General features: G+C 50.4%; 1 protein-coding gene across 1 annotated transcript in view; it reads right to left on the reverse strand.

Moving 5' to 3' along the window:
- Positions 1–13,398: 13,398 nt before the first annotated feature.
- LOC146194357 (uncharacterized) overlaps positions 13,399–18,221 on the reverse strand; it is a 30,104-nt gene continuing 25,281 nt past the window's right edge. The window contains exon 3 of the mRNA XM_084596535.1: positions 13,399–13,614. Coding sequence (XP_084452661.1) covers positions 13,399–13,614 — 216 coding nt within the window. The remainder of the gene's footprint in view (positions 13,615–18,221) is intronic.

An 18,221-nucleotide genomic window follows, 5' to 3' on the forward strand; every position in this document is an offset into this window, starting at 1 on the left:
GGCTGACCGCCGAAGAATTGACGCGTTTGAATTGTGGTGCTGGCGAAGACTTTTGAGAGTTCCTTGGACTGCCGGAAGATCAAATCAGTCAATATTGTCGACCATAAACCCTGACTGCTCATTGGAGGGTCAAATTCTAAAGTTAAAGCTCAGCTACTTTGGTCATCTGATGAGAAGAGAGGAGTCGCTGGAGAAAGATTTGATGTTGGGAAAGGTTGAGGGTCGCCGGAGAAGGGGTAGGCAGCGAACGCGATGGTTAGATGGCATCCTCGAGGCACTGCAGATGAAGTTATGTGATGTTAGGAAGATAGTGAGAGACCGGAAAGCGTGGCGTGACATGGTCAATAGGGTCACGAAGAGTCGGACACGACTGAACGACTGAACTGAATTGCGACGCGTAGTTAGTAAAGGTCTATCATAACGTAGGCTATCCAACGATATAACATTTGTGTTGCTAAAGCCTGACTTCGGTACTAGATTGCCACAACAGAAACTCACCAATAATAATAATAATAATAATAATAATAATAATAATAATAATAATAATAATAATAATAATAATAATAATAATAATAATAATAATAATAATAATAATAATAATAATTAGTTAATGGGAAAGGAAAGGCAGTCTCTGTCACACTTGTTGTGTGGACCCCTGAACCGCCCTAAGAGAAGGGAGGAAGGTGGCAAAAAAGGAAGGTGGCAAAAAAAAATTATCAAAGACATGAAATAGAGGAAGGTGGGATTGAAAGTGGAAAGAGAGGAGGAGGAGCCGTAGTGGAGGGAGAAGCTCACTAACAAAGGTGGAATTGGTGAAAAGCTGAAATAAACTACATTTTCATGTAAACCTAAAGGCTTGTTGGCTTAGGTTAAAACCAATGTGCAAAATAAATTTAGGAAGAAGTACAGCGCTAGTGCGCGTCCACCTCTTTTCCGTCTTCACGCTTTTTATTTTTTTAATTGGTTCACAGGCAGGGAAAGGCGCAGCAACTGTGACACTTGCTCTGTGAGCACCTGAATAATTTATAGGAAGGGAAAGGCGCGGTAACTGTCTCACTTGTTTTATGTGGACACCTCAACCGCGCCGTAAGGGAAGGGATGAAGGTGGGAGTGAAAGTGGAAAGAAAGAAAGAGAAGCCGTAGTGGAGGGCTACGGAGTAGTTTCGACCACCTGGGGATCTTTAACGTGCGCTGACATCGCACAACACACGACACGGACGCCTCTTCGTTTCGACTCCATTGAAGCTGCGAGAGGCACCGGAGCCGACGGAAAACACGTCAGCACTCGGTGCGCGCTCGACCCGCCGAATCAAGCGGGGCTGAAATTCGCCGAAAAGCGTCTGGCCCAGGCCGCGCTGCCGCGGCTGCCTCCTCCGCCCGGCGGCTGACGCCGTCTCCGAGCCGAGGAGCCCTTCCGGAGAATATGGCCGCTCTGCAAGCTCAGCGAGGCTACGATCCCGAGACTATGGCCTGGTCCACGGTCCCGGTTGCTCCAAACGAAGAGCTTCCGCCGGGATCTACTCTCCGGCATAAAAATCTGTTCAAGCTCGTGGAACGCCGCTCCCAGCGACGAGCCAAGATAGCGTCCTCCGCTGCGTCAGCGAAGTCAGCGCTCTCAAATCAGCAAAATGGCGTCCAGTGCGCGGAGGCGTCCCAAGGCGGTTCAGCTCATAAGCCGACACCGAAGTGAAAACCCAGACCACTTCCAAGATTCCATCCGGATGACTATCAAGTCGTCCTCAAACCCAGCTCACCGGTGGCCCTCCGGGATTTGTATTAATGCGGTCAGTTGGGAGAAGCTTTCAAGGCCCTACTGGGTGCGTCGGCAGCAGCTACTCTCACTCTTCTTCCTTCATGGGAGCAAAATCTCGTTGTCACGGGCACCCCGGTTGCCGACGTGGTAGATCGCCTCATTGGCGAATTTCAACTTGCCTTTTCGAAAGGCTCCATTGCCATGCAGGGCCATCTTAAGCAAACCGACAATGTTTCTAAAGGTGTAATCACTGTAGCGAGCTGCGAGACCACTGCGTCCCTGCAACAAAAAATTCAATGGCGGGCCGGAGAGATCATCGACGTCCGAAAATACGGCACCTCCAACGCGGCCCTCCAAGAAGACTGTGCCTCGGTATGCGCATTACAACTCAGAAATTGCCCTGGTCCGGACATACAAAAGAACAATTCCGGCATGTGTGAAGTGCGGCACAGTTGGACACCGGGCGGACACATGTCCCGACCCGAATGGTGAAAACTGCGGCCTGTGTGGCCAAAAAGTGCCGGCAGTGGAGGGGGTGCGGGCTCCTCACGACTGTCAGCCGAAATGTGCAACATGTGGGTTCGGGCACCCAACAAACTGTCCTGAGTGCGCGGGGAAATTCCGCTCGCCCTCTACGGCCAAGAGCTCGGGGCCTCCAGCAACACGGCATTCTGACGGGAAGCCAAAACACTCCGGCGCCACGACCAAAGACATCGCAAAACGTCAGACCAACGTCACATCGAAAAAGCAGCTAGAGTCCCCTGCCGGAGGTGGCGCCAAGGGGCAGACGCCTCCGCCACCACCGATTGGGGGAAAAGGTCACAAAGCCCATATTAACAAGACGAATGGCACAGCTGACGCTTGGGCCCATGCCGTGAAAAATGACAAACAGGTCAGTGGCATGGGTGGGGTTGCCTCCTCTCCTCCCCCTCCCTCCCATTCTCACGTTGATATCGAGCTGCAAAAACAGATGGCAGCCATTCGGGCCTAAAATGAGGTGCTGCTTACCAAAATTCAAGCTTTAGAAAGCAGATTGGCTTCTAATCCTCCCAGCCCCCCTAGCCCGGAGAACATGGAGAGCGAGCCGGTGGCATCATCACCAGCCTTCGCGGCGGTCCTCGCTGAGATGGAGGCCCGCCTGACTATGAAACTGACCTCAATGATCAGTGCAGTAATGGAGCATGTCCTGACCAAGGTCATGTAGACTGTTCCGGCTATGATTTCAAAACATGTCGGTGAAAATGCCCGCCTTCTGCGACGATCGGGACCCCTTCGGGTTGTGTCCTCTCGACTTCCCAAAACAAGCCGTCGAGTCATAGACTCGGACACCGAGGAAGCTGCCCCTCACCCGGGGACCGAGATCCATGCCCAGCCTTTGGGTGCTGGCTCTGAGGTAGTCGCTCCCTCCAAATTTATATTTAATCCTAATGATGGCGGGGCGCCCTAAAAGTAGGCGCTTTCCACCTTCAAACTCGGCTTCCCCATTTACAATAACCCAGTGGAACTGCAGAGGTTTCCGTGCTCGCTGTAAGCGGGCCAACTTCCGTCTTTACCTCACCACTTTTGAATGCTTACCAGCCGTGGTAGCCCTTCAAGAGCCATGGATGGGCGCCGCACTCACAAGCTATACGACATTCCAACAAGACCCCTCGACTTGTCTTTGCGTCCACAAAAATTATACAGCTAATCTTGTCGACCTCGACCTCCAAATTGTATATTCCTACGTGATGGTGACTCTCCCTCTCCGCAAGCAGGACCCACCACTTTACATTCTCCATGTATACTGTCCTCCTAAACTGCAACACATTTCTTTTGCAGACCTCTTCAGCCGAGCGCTGGGAGTCGCGGGTCGAGACCCCCTCCTGATTGTAGGCGACTTTAACGCCCCCAGTCGGCTTTGGGGCTACCACCGTGAAGAAAAGCGAGGGCGCAGGCTGGCGGAGCTTGCGTCCACGCTGGGCCTCACTCTTCACACTGACCCTGTCCACCCAACCCGACTTGGTAACTCCGTGACAAGGGACACCTGTCCGGACCTCACCTTTACTTATAACATCCAACATGGAGACTGTGTCAACACCGAGGAAACCCTCGGCAGCGACCACTGCATTATCAATACCACGATCAGAACTCGTCCACTCTCTAAACCCACAACACAAGCCCGTCTCCCAGATTGGACGAAATTCAGGCAAAATTTCGACAACACAACATCCATTACAGAGCAAGGGTACACCTCATGGTCCCAGCATTTGGTTTCACACCTTCGCTCCACCGAAACTCAGATTCAGCTTTCAGAGGTGGTATCGGATGTGTACAACCACCTACTCCACCTCTGTGAAGCTCGGCACTGCCTCGTCCGCCGATGGCGCCGGCAGAAACATAACAGAAACCTTAAAGCTCGAATTGCCGAGCTCACCCAGCGAGCGGCTGAGTACGCGGCCCAGCTCACCGACTCTAACTGGGTGGATAGGTGCAACATGGCAGTGTGTCAAATGTCCAGCCGAAACACATGGCGCCTCTTTCGCGCCCTCATTGATCCAACTCAGACCCGTAGAGAAACACAAAATTATCTTCAGCGTGTAATCCACACCTTCTCTGGTAATACTACACAACTCGCGCACAAACGCAGGGACCGATATTTGTGCAACATACAGGACACCCGTGGGCAGGCGTACTCTTATGCAGGCTCTGAGAACGCTGAGCTTGATCAGCCGTTTAAGCTCCACGACTTACGGGCAGCCCTGGCAAAATTAAACGTGGTACTGCTCCTGGCTGGGACAAAATCACTGTTAAGTTGCTAGCTAACCTTCCCGACTCAGCTTATACAACTTTATTGGACTACATCGATGCAATATGGCGAGGAGATACGCCACTCCCCATTGATTGGAAAACCGCTGTGGTCACATTCATACCAAAGGCTGGCAAAGCAATAAACACGGACAACCTTCGCCCCAGCTCTCTTACCTCTTGTGTGGGCAAACTTATGGAGACGATGGTGCGGGACCGGTTGTCTGAGTACCTTGAGACACAACATGTCTTCGCGGACACCATGTACGGATTTCGCCCACACAGATCCGCACAGGATGTCTTGCTTCAACTACATCAGGAAGTCCTTGACCCCCTCGAGTGCCCTCATAATGACAGGGTCGTACTCGCCCTGGATCTTAAGGGGGCTTTCGACAATGTAACGCATGATATTATTCTCACTCATTTAAGTCAAACCAACTGTGGCCATCGTGCCTTCCAATATATCCGCCAATTCCTCACAGACCGCCACTCTTGCATCCGCATTCAGGATAACGAACACGGCCCCTTCCCCCTAGGTACCAGGGGAACGCCGCAAGGCGCAATGCTTTCTCCCCTTCTATTCAATTTGGCCATGATGCGCCTGCCGGCCCAGCTGGGTGCTGTCGAGGGCGTGCAGCATGCTCTGTACGCCGACGACATCACCCTGTGGGCCACACAGGGCTCGCTTGGAGGCATTGAGGCCAGCCTGCAGCAAGCGGCGACTATAGTAGACAGCTATGCTAGCCGCTGCGGCCTTCAATGCTCCCCACAGAAATCAGAATTTGTGCACATCCGCCCCTCTCCCAAATGCACTACTAAAATTCAACTTACTCTTCAATCAGGTCCAATTCCAGAAACACAAGAAGTCCGAGTACTGGGACTCTTCATTCACCAACACCGCAAGCCAAACACCACATTGGCTAAACTCCGCAAGGTGGGGGACCAGGTGGGCCGCATGGTCCGCCGGGTTTCCAATAAACGCCGGGGGTTACGAAGCAAGGATGCCTTGCGGTTGGCAAACGCCTTCGTAACCAGTCGAATCCTGAATTCGACTCCATATCTCCACCTGCGGAACCAAGATGAGGATGCCCTCGAGGTCATTCTTCGCAAAATCATTAAGCGGGCCCTCGATATTCCGGTGAATACCTCAAACCAGCGCCTCATGGCGCTGGGAATGGTGAACACCTTCAGGGAATTGAGGAAAGCGCACCTCACAAATCAATATGCGCGTTTGTCGCAGACGCAGTCGGGCCGTCGCCTTCTTGCCCGGCTCCACATCAAACATACGACACTTATGGAAGAACGGGCACGCATTCCAGCGCCGTGGAGATGCGCCCTCCGCGTACGCCCTCTTCCCGCCAAAATGGCACGCGAAGACCATGATGGCAGACGCCTGGCGCGGGCGGAAGCCCTGGCACGCCATTATGGTTCTAAACCCGGCGTTTTTTATGTGGACGCCTCTGGCCCGCACCATGGGGGGTGGTACATGGCCGCAGTCGTCCACCAGGCGAAAACAGTCAATGGTCTTAGCTTCAGGGCCCGCAACATAACTCATGCGAAGGAGGTCGCCATAGCATTGGCTGCTTCCCACTCTGACTCGAAATATATAATTTCCGACTCGCGAGGGCCTGTCGGAACGTCGAACAGGGCTGGACCCCTTATCTAGCCTACCGAATACTTCAACATAGCTCCTACATTAGGGACCCCGCTACCCGATATATTATTTGGGCTCCTGCTCATCAGGGGCTGGCTGGAAACGAGGCTGCCGACGCCGCCGCCCGCGCGCACTCTCTCCGGGAAGTTTCCTCCTCCTCCCCCTCCGACCAGGACGCTGATCCTAATTCGGCTTATACATTCAAAGATATCATAAATTACTACCAATCTAGCCACAGTCTTTACCCCCGCCCATGCAAAGGCCTTTCAAAGGCGGATGAGCGGCTCTTACTCCGCCTCTATACCAACACACTGCTGTGCCCGGCAGCTCTAAAACACTTCGACCCTGCTTTCTCTGGCAGCTGCCCGCACTGTGGGGTGGTGTCTTCGAACATCTACCACATGGTGTGGGCCTGCCCCTCAAATCCGGCTATCCCCCCTCACCCCAACCCAACCCGGGAGGACTGGGAGGCGACCCTGCTCGGCTGCTCCGACCTGAAGGCCCAACGGGCCTTAGTCGGGCGAGCCCGAGCGGCGGCAAACGCCTCTGTGGTCCCGAACTAGGGACCTCCACCTAGTGTTTGTGAGGGTTGGCCCCTTCAGGGTCAGCTCATGCATAACCTCCTGTATTTGTATCCTATATAAATGTTTTCCACCACCACCACCATCGAAGCGCAGCCGCCGAGGTCGGGTTCGAACCCGGGTACTCCGGCACGGCACTGTGGGCACCTGAACCGCGCCGTAAGGGAAGGGATGAAGGTGGGAGTGAAAGTGGAAAGATAGAAAGGGGAGCAGTAGTCTAGGGCTGCGGAGTACTTTCGACCACCTGGGGATCTTAACGTGCGCTGACATCGCACGGCACACGGACGCCACTCCGTTTCTCCTCCATCGAAACGCAGCCGCCGCGGTCGGGTTCGAGCCCGGGAACTCCGGCACAGTAGTCGGAAGTCTTACCACTGCACCGCACCGGCGGGGCGCCTTCTCTGAGCTATAATTATGTTGTTTAATTTCTCAATACTTTTCTCTTTCGGCTCTAAGGTCGCCCATCTCTTTTAGTTTAATCACGGTTGTAAATGTACGGCAGTGGCCTATTTAGAAATAGAGCCACCGCCCCTCACAGCAAAACAGCGTTGAAAACCGCCAAAAACGCAACTCAATTTTAAAAACTGTTGAAAAAAAAAATTGGTTCACAGGAAGGGAAAGGCGCGATATCTCACACTTGCTCTGTGGGCATCTGAACAGCGCCGTAAGGGAAGGGATGAAGGTGGAAGTGAAAGTGGAAAGAGAGAAAGGGGAGCAAAAGGGGAGGGCTGCGGAGTATATTTCGACCACCTGGAGATCTTTACGTGCGCTGACATAGGAACGTTGCGCGACGAACAGTAGCAGCGACTGACTGATGCCGCCAGCAAGTAAAGCGAGTGAGAACGGGATGCACGCACGGCAAAAGCGGAAGCTACAGCAGCGCGAGCAGAAGCCGCCGCCCTTCGTCAACACATCGCCAGACTGGAAGCCCAGATAAGTGCCATTGCCACTGGATGTAAACTTTCTTCTCCCTCAACTACCGCATCTCAGTCTTCCCCACCTAACGTATCCACCGCCGATACCTTGTTTAACACCTCAAACGCTAGTTCCCCTCCCGATTCACTACCAATGAAACACTACTCCTTGTATTACGATCCCTCCCTCTACCCCCAACTCACTAGATTGCTTGCCAACCATACTTGAGTTATTTGCTGCTCGATCTGAGGCGAAATTGCAGGAAGCTATAACACACATCAATCAGGAATGTGTTACACTCAAAGATGTGGTAATCCGCATAACGTAATACAACGCTATTTTTAATCACAGATTAGATGCCCTAACGCAAGAATTTTCTAACCGCTATATAGAGATTGAGACTCGGCTCAATACTAGCGCAACGCGTCTTCCAAAGCGCAAGAAACTCAAAGCTGCCGGAGGACAGGAAAATCCTCTCCCTGCTATAGCTCATGAATCCCACCCCTCTGTTTCGACTACCCCTCCGATATGTTCTCATCATTGCATATCGAAATCGTAATCTTACTGTTTGGCAGTGTAACTGCCGGGGCTTTGCCCAGAAGCGTCATGTAGTCCACCAACTGCTGTCTTGTGCTACGGGACCCGACATCCTTGCTCTACAGGAACCCTCCAACCCACTCACTCTCCCCGGCTATACACCTATTTTGCCCACATCTTTCGCTCCCTCTCGAGTGGCATTTTTAGTTAGCCGCTCTGTCACCACCATCACACATCCCTTGGCGATTCCAGACATTGATAATCTTTTAATTGAACTTTTGCCACAACACACTCGATCGAAAAGTGTTTTTATCTTAAATGTATACAGTCATCCTCAGTGCCATAAAAACAACTATGAATGGCTATTTACGCTTGCGAAGCGCGTAGCTAACAGGTGCCCGTTACTTATTCTTGGAGATTTTAACGCTCCACATACAGCCTGGGGTTACCCGCATGACACACCGAAAGGACGTCGCGTGTTGTTAGCCGCGCAACAAACCGGTCTCTCCCTTCTCACTGACCCTACCTTTCTTACCCGCACGGGAAGCAGTGTCTGTAGAGACACTACACCAGACCTTACTTTTGCACATCGTCTTCCCCACGCGTCTTGGTACAATACACAAGAGAATCTAGGAAGTGATCACTTCATCATAGAAATTATTCTAAACATTCAGCTGCCCTGTAGGCCGCCCAGAGGTTCAACCTTCACGAAGTGGGATTCTTTCCGAATGTGTAGAGAAGTCCGCGCCTACGCACCCATAAATGACATCACCGAATGTACCAAACAACTACAAATTTATGTCCAATCAGTATCTTGTCCCCTACCAGATGACTGCTCAAGTGACACGGTTGACTCCCGCCTTCTACATTTACGGGAGGCTAAAGGCGGCCTAGAACGATGCTGGAAACGGTAGCGTTGGAACCGGACACTCGCCACCTAGCCCGTTTTAACAAAGAGATAGAGATGCATGCAGCGACTCTTTCACGACAGAATTGGGAATCGCTATGCAACAAGTTAGATGGAAATATGAGTGTATCTCAGACTTGGAACCTTTTTAGGCACTTAATAGACTCTAGTAAGACTAGGACTACCCAACGAGACAACCTCACTAGACTAATACATACTTGCGATACACCTCCACCGGAACTTCTCCAAGAACTACGAGATCACTACTTCCTCAAGTACCCTTCTATAACACACCCCGTCTATTCAGGCCCCATAATGACTTCCTTGACCAGCCCATCACGGTATCAGAGGTGCAGGCTGAGCTTCAGAGGCTAAACACATCTTCAGCCCCCGGTCCAGACGGAGTAAATAATAAGGCACTCCGGAATCTCGATTTCCTATCTATTGCCGCCCTTACCGAATATTTTAACGAGTGCTGGCAATGGTGAACCCTCCCGCCGCAATGGAAAGAGGCCAAAGTTGTGTTTTTACCGAAACCTGGGAGACCTCTGCTAATTTGAAACCTTAGGCCCATTTCTCTCACCTCTTCTGTCGGGAAACTAATGGAGCATGTACTCCAGACCAGAATTTGTCAATATCTAGAAGGCAAAAATCTCATGCCCGCCTGCATGTTTGGATTTCGTCCTGGCCTTTCTACACAGGATGTCTTCTTACAGCTTAAGCATCACATTCTGGACAGTAAAACCTATGATACCAATGCCATCCTAGGCGTAGATCTGACCAAAGCATTTCATAATGTTACACATTCAGCAATCCTTCAGAATCTTACACCCCTGGGAGTCGGCGCCAGGTTGTATAATTACGTCCGAGACTTCCACAGACAGCGCACAGCCACACTTACCTTTGGAGGCCACTGCCTTCCGGATATCATGCTAGGTGCACGTTGTACGCCCCAGGGCGCCGTCCTCTCCCCTATACTATTCAACATAGCACTTCTTCACCTACTCGAAAAATTAGCACAAATCTCCGACATTCATTTCAGCATCTACGCCGACGACATCACTGTCTCAGCTAACCGCGGCAGTGATGCCGAAATAGAGGAATACCTACAATCGGCCCTAAACACCATCGACACCATTGTAAGGGAATGTTGCCTAACTTGTTACCCTTCAAAATCAGAACTCTTTCTCTACCGCCCCAAGCAATACGATTCAGGCAGTCCGCCTATTTCCCTCAAGCTAGACACCCATTCGATCCCACTAGTATCCAAAATCCGTGTACTCGGTATAGTTCTTCACTCCCATGGTGCACACGGAGAAGTCATAAAGACTCTCCATACACAATGTCAACAGACCACCCGACTGATTCGCCGCATAGCCAACCGCCGGGCAGGCTTACGCGAGCGAAACACAATTCGCCTCACCCAGGCTTACATTATAAGCCACGCCACATATGCCCTCCCATATCTCCCCCTCAAACAAAAGGAGAGAGACCAAGTGAACGCGCTCCTACGAAGTTGCACGAAAATGGCTCTACGACTTCCCCCCAGCACATCTAACGCCCGATTCTTTAAACTCGGTGTGCACAACACTTTCGAAGAACTTAGAGAGGCTACATTAACGGCACAAATATCACGCCTATCCAACGCGGCGGCTGGGCGCACTTTATTAACTCACTTAAACCTTAGCCCAGTTACACACCCCATTGACGGTGTCCCCCTTTCTCCTAACCTCCGTGCTAACCTCATCATACCTCCCATTCCTAAAAACATGCACCCTGAGCGAGACCAGGGCCGCAAAATAGCCAAGGCTCACGCCCTTCACAGACAATATAGCGACGACCAAGAGGTGGTCTATGTGGACGCAGCGGAATATACGTCAGGCTCCCGTATGGTCCTGGCTGTAGCCGACAATCACGCAAAGCTGATTACTTCCAGCTCCATAATCACCAATTCCACCACAGAGGCACCTCATAACCCTCATCTGGACGCAAGCACATGCTGGCCTCCCTGGCAACGAGGAGGTTTATTCTCTAGCCCGAGGTCTTACTTTCCGGGCTATAGGAATGGAGCCCCCTATAGGCCGAGGAGCGCCTGCTCTCCTTCCGCGATATGCTCTTGTACTACAGGGACAAACTAAAGGAATATACACCCCCAGCACCCTTTCTCACCATAGCGCAGGCCGTAAACTGGCGAAGCTTGCAGACTCTGACTGCTCCATACCCTACACTACTACATGCCACACACCCAGACCTGTTTTCCTCATCATGCAGACTCTGTGGCAAACCAGGACAATTCCTACACATCCTTCATGTACGGGCATAAGTGTGAGGTATGGCCAGCTGCTCGAGTACTTGTAAGGAGGCTTTCCAAAGGTGTCTTCGATTTGGCTGCACCAGCTGCACTAGTTCATGTAGTGCAGCATAGCCGTCCTCGTTTTTCCGGTACCGCGCGCGTTGTCTGCACTTCTCTCCTTGTTTTGTCAAGGTGCAGGGCTAGTTCTGCATGAGTTCTTGCCCATTCTGCACTCGCTCCAGAGGAAGTGCCGAAAAAGTGCAGCATGGCGTGCGCGCCGCTCGGCCAAGACCAGAGGACGCTGCGCATCGTTCTGCAGAGCTTTGTAAAGTCTGTCTCCTTCAGAACCCTGCTGCACTTTCTTTTTGCACTTTTTTCCTTATTCTTACAGCCACAACAACCACCACAACCTTCAGAACCCGGACGGTTCGTTCCTAACGGATCCGCGAATGGTTGCGTATACAGGGTAGTTGGGCTACATGCTGGTGATTAACATTTTGTTGGTGGAGATTGTTGTGGCCACATATGTAGTAGGATGGATGGAAACAACTTTATTTTAAAAAAAAGTCTTCCACACATATGTAGTAGTACGTGGCCGCGATACATCACCTTCGCGCGCGTTGTCCTATTTAGTATTTTTTTTATAGTTGCGAACATAAATCAGTTGCGACAGATTGTGTTTCTGTCGTGACAAGTGAGTGTGCCACGCGATAGCGTGCGCAGCGACTATTCGACTTCAAACTTCTCACCCACGGAGTAGAGTCGTCTGAGAGCGCGCACTGAGGTACGTGCATCTTTTCAGCAACTAGCGCTTTTGGACAGAAGTCCGCGGAAATGAATCAAGTGTCTCATTAGGCAGTCTTACTTAAACTTATACTCTCGGCAACTGCTTACACCGTTAATTCTCGTAACCAGGCGCATGAATGGCATCTTCGCAGACCGCCCAATATAACGATCGTGTAGTCGCGCGTACTTTGGTCAGCTGGTCGCCGTCGACGTCACTGTTAGTCGTCGGCACTTTCCAATCGAGTGCTGTAGGCCTATGGCAGCTAGCTTCGAAATTGGACGTGATCATGTTACAGCACTCGATTAATGATGCGCGCACGCGTCTGCTAGGTTGCAAAGTCCTACACTTGCGTACTCATTTTGGCAGCTGCCGCCGCACGCCAATGTCGGAACTGGCACTGCACGCACACGGGACCGCCTGGTACCGCTGCAGCCCTTTTCAGAACTAGTGCAGCCAGTGCAAGCCAAATCGAAGAGACTTCAAGTCTCCTATGTGGCTCTCTTGTTAACAGGAAGTGGACAGTCCCAGTCGCATGTCCCGGCGACTAGCTCTCGGAGGAGAGACCAATTGGGTCATACAGACTGTTCACCACTGTCAAGACACCGCGCCGAGTGAATGGTTTTTTTTTTATTGGAGTCGTGAAGGTGAAGATGTCCTTCGTCAGGTCCCAAGAAATTCCCAGACTGCGTTGGGTCGGCGGTGCACCATTATGCAGATCAAGATCCATCAAATCCTTAGCGCAGTATGCCTCTAACATGGTTGGTCTGTTAGAGGCTATTTTGTAGAGCCTAAGGTTTGATACTACCAACATTTGTTGTGTGCGGCGTATCAGGCTGATGGCTTCTTTGTGTGTAGAGAGAGACTTCAAACCATCATCGACATAGAAATCTCTCTCGGCGAACTACCTGACGTCGCTGCCAAATTCTTCCTCTCCTTCTCATGCGGTTCTTCGAAGCTTATAGGTTGCAACTGCTGGTGAAAGGTTATTTTCAAACACATGTACCTTCACTCGGTACTCCACTATGTCATCCTGGATGTCGTTGTGGAACCACAGAAATCTTAGATAATTCCGATGGTCGTATCGCACCAGGAAGCAGTAGAATGTCCACGGTTACGGACACAGGTTTTTTACGGAACCGGATTAGCCCTCCAAGCAGGCTTTTCATCAGGTCTGGTCCAGTAAGCAGCTAACTGTTCAGTGAAACGCACTTAAACTGTGGACTGGAATCGAACACGACTCGCGTTTCACTGGGCTTTCGCGGGTGGCAAACACCAAAGATGGGGAGGTACCAGCATTCTTCTCCATCTCGAAGCGGTGGGGCTTCCTCGGCATGGCCGTTCTTGAACATCTTGTCCATGAAGGCCGTGAATTGTTCCTTCAGTTTTGGTTTCTTCTTCAAGGTCTGTTGGAGAGAAGCGAGACGTGTCTGGGTCAGGTTCTTGTTATTCGGAAACTTAGGTCTTTATGAACAGAAGGGAAGAGACGCTACCCAACTGATTCATCCTGTGAGAACTTGCCATCCATTGTCTTCAAGAACTTCCTGTCTTCCAGAGAAAGGGAAGGTCTGTTGTCATCCTTCGTAGTCTGGAATAGCGTTTCTGCGACTCCATTATCATAGCTGTCGTTCCCAGCAGCGTGCTGAGCAGGTTGGAAGCAGTGCATCAACTCAGGAGCGCTTGCGATCTTCTCCTTGACCAGGAAGTGATTCTGGCATGGCTCAAAAAGGGAGGACTTCCATTTTCGAGGACGTTTGTCTTGAAGTTGTTGACACAGTCTGGCGTGCGGCTTCGACTTACGCAGACATTCCCTACGATAATCCATTCGTGGTCCAGTCTCTGAGCAAATGGTGCAACAGCTGGCCCATTGCGCTGTTGTTGAACCTTGTGTACTCTGAGGATGTCTCACCCGAGGAGAAGTAGAATTTTGGCCTCCGAGTCCAAACAAGGAATGAATCTAGCTACAGATTTGAGATGAGGGTGATGAAATGCCGCTTCCGGTGTAGGAATCTCGTTCCTGTTGTTAGGCATGTCGTTGCACTCAATGAGTGTTGGTAAGGGTAGCTTCAAGGAGCTGTGAATGTCTTCAATGACAAATCCGGATGCCCTTCTTCCAACTGATTCCGTAATTTCAGCACACGTCCTTATGCATAGGCAGAATTTTGTCCATTAAGACCGAAAATGTCGAAGAATACCGTTCTTGCAAGGGACCTGTTGCTCTGGTCGTCTAGGATGGCATACATTTTTGCAGTCTTGTGAGGCTGGCTTAGATGACTGGCTTTAACTAAACAGATATATGAGCACTGCTTGTCCCTGTAGCCTTGTCAGCACACTTCTGTACACTTGGACGATACTACAAATGAGGAATTCTGGTCTCCTCTGGTGTCTTCAGTACTGTGCTCAAGGACAGGAGGCCCATGGGTGACGTTTCCTGCATGGAGTGGTGTGGCATGCCTATCGCTACCACATTCGGCACACTTGAGAACTATTTTGCTGTCTCTTGCAAAGTGGTCTGCAGAAGCGCAGCATCTGAAGCAGATCCCATATTTTTTCAGCAGGGACTTCCGTTCATCCAGTGGCTTTTCTCTGAAGGCGCGACACTTCCGGAGAGGGTGAGGTTTCTTGTGCAGAGGACAATGCTTGGTTGCATCCTGCAGTTTCGGCACGTTTGGGGGTGGATGTTCAATGCCTGCTTCCCCGTCAGTCAGTTGGACTGAGATGGGTGCTTTTCTCTCATGCCCTCATTAATTGCCCATCTGTATGACTTTGGGAGACTTGAAGAGGTGCTACTTGCCGAGCTCAATTTGAAGCTGGGGTCGTTTTTCCTTTTCGCCTGGTCCCTGACAAAGCTGGAGAAGATCAAGAAGGGGGGAAAGGCGGCCTGATCACTGCCTTGTCGTGGCGGAGGGGCTTGCGAAACTCGATGAAGTCGTGAGCTCTGCTGTGTAGGGTCACCCATGATAGACAGGTCACGGCAGAGAGTTCTGACAAAATGTGATTCACTGGAGAAGGTAATGGCAACCCACTCCAGTATTTCCTGGTAAGAAAACCCTATGGCCAGTCACAATACCATTTATGATATGGCGCCGGACGATGAGTCCCCCAGGTTGGAAGGCGTCCCACATGTTACTGGGGATGAACAATGGGCGATTCCTAGTAGCTCCAGGACGAATGAAGCGGCTGGGCTAAAGCCAAAAGGACGCTCAGTTGTGGATGTGTCGGGAAGCGACCGGAAAGTCCGATGTTGCAAGGAGATATATCACATAGCAACATGGAATGTAAGATCTATGACGCAAGGTAAACTGGATGTCGTCAAGCGAGAAATGGACAGATTGAACATTGATATCTTGGGTATCAGCGAGCTCAAGTGGACCGGAATGGGAGAAGTTAACTCCGGCGACCATTATGTCTTTTATTGTGGGCACGAATCCAAGAGAAGGAATGGGGTCGCTCTCATAGTAAACAGAAGAATGGGCAAAGCAGTGCTAGGGTAAAACCCCGAAAACGACCGAATGATTTCACTTAATTCGGATCCAAGGTCACCCTTTCAACATAACAGTTATCCAAGTCTATGCACCGACCTCTACTGCTGAAGAAGCTGACGTTGAGAGATTTTATGCGGACCTACAATGCCTTTTAGACCGCAATCCATCATCAGACGTCGTTTTTCTCATAGGAGACTGGAATGCTAAGGTCGGGAGTGAAGAAATATCCGGAATTGTCGGCAAGTTCGGTCTTGGCGAGCCAAATGAAGCTGGGCAGAGGCTAGTAGAGTTTTGTCAAGAAAACAACCTGACCATAGCGAATACTCATTTTCAGCAGCACAAGAGGCGCCTGTACACATGGACTTCACCGGACGGTCTGTACAGGAATCAGATCGATTATTTTCTTTGCCGGCAGAGATGGAGAAGCGCTATACAAGCAGTAAAAACAAGGCCTGGGGCCGATTGTGGCACCGATCATCAGCTTCTCGTTGCCAAAATTAAGCTTCGATTGAGGAAAACGCAGAAAACTAGAAGGCCTTTCAGGTATTATCTGGATCAAATTCTATTAGAATATGCTGTGGAAGTGAGGAATCGATTTCAAGAATTAGATCTAGAAGACAGAGAGCCCGAAGAGATGTGGACTGATGTTCGTGACATAATACAAGAAGTTGCTACTAAGGTAGTTCCAAAGCAAAAGAAATGCAAGAAAGCAAACTGGTTATCTGAAGAGGCTTTGCAAATAGCTGAGGAAAGGAGGATGGCAAAAGTTATGGGGGAAAGAGAAATATACAAGGTTCTCAATGCGGATTTTCAGAAAATAGCAAGGAGAGATAAGAATGCCTTCCTGAACATACAGTGCCAAGCAGTTGAGGACAACAGCCAATTAAGGAACACAAGAGCTCTGTATAAGACAATCAAAGATATCAAAGGAAGCTTCTGTGCTAAGCTGGGCGTGATAAAGGACGAACAAGGCAAGGACCTCACTGAAGCCTCAGAGATAAAGAAGAGGTGGCAGGAATACACAGAAGATCTGTACAAGAAGGACCAGAATGTGCAAACCCAACATAAGACGGTTGTGATTACTGATCTCGAGCCGGGCATCCTGAAGAGTGAAGTTGAATGGGCCTTAGCCAGCCTTGCTAAGAACAAAGCTAGCGGAATTGATGGCATTCCAGCTGAGTTGCTTCAAAACCTCAACCATGACGCTGTTAACATTCTGCATACATTATGTCAGAAGATTTGGACAACCTTGCAGTGGCCACAGGATTGGAGGAGGTCAGTTTACATCCCCATTCCAAAGAAAGGCAGTGCCAAAGATTGTTCCAACTACCGCACGATCGCGCTTATTTCGCATGCCAGCAAGGTGATGTTGAAAATCCTCCAAGGTAGGCTGCAGCAGTATGTGGATCGGGAGCTTCCGGACGTGCAAGCTGGGTTTCGCAAGGGCAGAGGAACTAGAGACCAAATTGCCAACCTTCGCTGGATCATGGAAAAAGCAAGAGAGTTCCAGAAACCCATCTACTTCTGCTTTATTGATTATGCGAAAGCGTTTGACTGCGTAGATCACAGCAGATTGTGGCAAGCTCTCAAAGAGATGGGAGTTCCAATTCACCTCATCTGTCTCCTCAGGAAACTGTAGGAAGGGCAAGAGACCACAGTCAGAACTGGGCATGGTCTTAGTGATTGGTTTCCGATTGAGGGAGTGAGGCAAGGCTGCATACTGTTGTCCTGCCTATTTAACCTATATGCAGAGTGCATCATGAGGAAGGCCGGTCTGGACGAGTCTTCAGCTGGAGTGAAGATTGCTGGAAAACGTATCAACAACCTTAGATATGCGGATGATACCACTTTAATGGCAGAAAGTGAAGTGGAACTCAAGAGACTTCTGATGCGCGTACAAGAAGAGAGCGAGAAGTTTGGGCCTAAACTGGACATTAAAAAGACAAAGATCATGGCGTCTTGCCCTATCAAGTCCTGGAGCATCAATGGACAAGAAGTGGAAGCTGTGACAGATTTTCTCTTCTTGGGCTCCAAAATTACCTCGGAAGGAGACTGCAGCCATGAAATTAGGAGATGCCTGCTTCTGGGAAAGAGAGCAATGGTTAGCCTTGACCGCCTAGTAAAGAGCAGAGACATTAGTCTGCCAGCCAAGATCCGTATAACTCGTGCTATGGTCTTTCCAGTTGTGATGTATGGATGCGAGAGTTGGACTGTGAAAAAGGCTGACCGCCGAAGAATTGACGCGTTTGAATTGTGGTGCTGGCGAAGACTCTTGAGAGTTCCTTGGACTGCCAGAAGATTGTCGACCATAAACCCTGACTGCCCATTGGAGGGTCAAATTCTAAAGTTAAAGCTCATCTACTTTGGTCATCTGATGAGAAGAGAGGATTCGCTGGAGAAAGATTTGATGTTGGGAAAGGTTGAGGGTCGCCGGAGAAGGGGTAGGCAGCGAACGCGATGGCTAGATGGCATCCTCGAGGCTCTGCAGATGAAGTTATGTGTTGTTAGGAAGATAGTGAGAGACCGGA

This window comes from Amblyomma maculatum, chromosome 3 (assembly GCF_055883805.1).
Source record: "Amblyomma maculatum isolate TAMU_Amacu chromosome 3, ASM5588380v1, whole genome shotgun sequence".
NCBI classification, from domain to species: Eukaryota; Metazoa; Arthropoda; class Arachnida; order Ixodida; family Ixodidae; genus Amblyomma; species Amblyomma maculatum.